Source organism: Cyprinodon variegatus, unplaced genomic scaffold (assembly GCF_000732505.1).
Source record: "Cyprinodon variegatus isolate N-32 unplaced genomic scaffold, C_variegatus-1.0 Scaffold602, whole genome shotgun sequence".
NCBI lineage: Eukaryota > Metazoa > Chordata > Actinopteri > Cyprinodontiformes > Cyprinodontidae > Cyprinodon > Cyprinodon variegatus.
Window position 1 is genome coordinate 430932 of NW_015151055.1, and position 1014 is coordinate 431945.

General features: G+C 37.2%; 1 protein-coding gene across 1 annotated transcript in view; it reads left to right on the forward strand.

The window, feature by feature from the left end:
* The first annotated feature begins 447 nt into the window (after window positions 1-447).
* The window catches only part of LOC107096148 (ras and EF-hand domain-containing protein-like), an 8655-nt gene continuing 8088 nt past the window's right edge, over window positions 448-1014 (forward strand). Inside the window, exon 1 of the mRNA XM_015392664.1 lies at window positions 448-459. Coding sequence (XP_015248150.1) covers window positions 448-459 — 12 coding nt within the window. The remainder of the gene's footprint in view (window positions 460-1014) is intronic.

Here is a 1014-nt window from a genome sequence, read left to right on the forward strand (position 1 = left end):
AACTGAAGTCTCTTATTTCAAGGATATAATATCTAATTATCTTATTTCAAGGGTAAAAATGCTCATTTAATTCGCAGATCATCTTATTTTCCGGCGTACATTAAGGGTGAATACACTTATTTTAAAACATTTTTACTCATTTGTAGAATGTTTTTGCAGTGCAGGAGCTCTTTTAACCTGGGAACCGATTCATTCACAACACCTGACCCTTCAACCAGGAATCAGAAATACTTTAATAATCCCAGGGAGGGATTACTTTCGTTACATATAGGACCAGTTTGATATAACGCAATTGAATACAATATATATAATTAGGGGGTCCCCGCTTCCTTGGCCTGGAAAACGTTGAAGACCCCTGCTTTAAAGATTTTAGTTGTAGAAAAGCAGCATGATTGTGTGTGATCAGTGTGTGATCAGTGTGTGATCAGTGTGTGAGTGTGTGCGTGAATGGGTGAACGGGTGAATGTAGCGTAAAGCGCTTTGGTCAAGTCTTCTGACTTTGGAAAAGCGCCATATAATTACAGGCCATTTACCATTTCACTGCAAAAACGATCTAAAAATGAGTAAAACATGTCTTAAAATTAGTAAAAAATGTCTTAAATTAAGTGTATTTACTCTTAATTTGAGCAGTTAAATTAGCTAGTTTGCCAACGAATGAGCAATTTTACTCTTAAAATGAGATATTTCGATAGCATGCACTTGAAATAAGACAATGCGTTTTCTAATTTTAAGTGTAAATTGTCTTGTTCCATTTGCAAAATGTCTCCTTTACCTCCTCAATCCAAGAAAAAATGCAATTATTTTAAGAAAAAATGACTGATCTAGATTTGGATTTTTTCCAGTGTACTTGTTGTTTTATTAATTGTTAAACAGAAGGAGGAGAAGTGGGCGGGGTGTGAATATTTCTGGGAGAAATAAAACACGCGGCGGTGTTTCTCGGTGTTTCAGGTGAACTGATGGGTGTGGAGGAAGCGCCCGAACGAAGCTCAGACCGAGCGGAGGCCGAACAGGAAG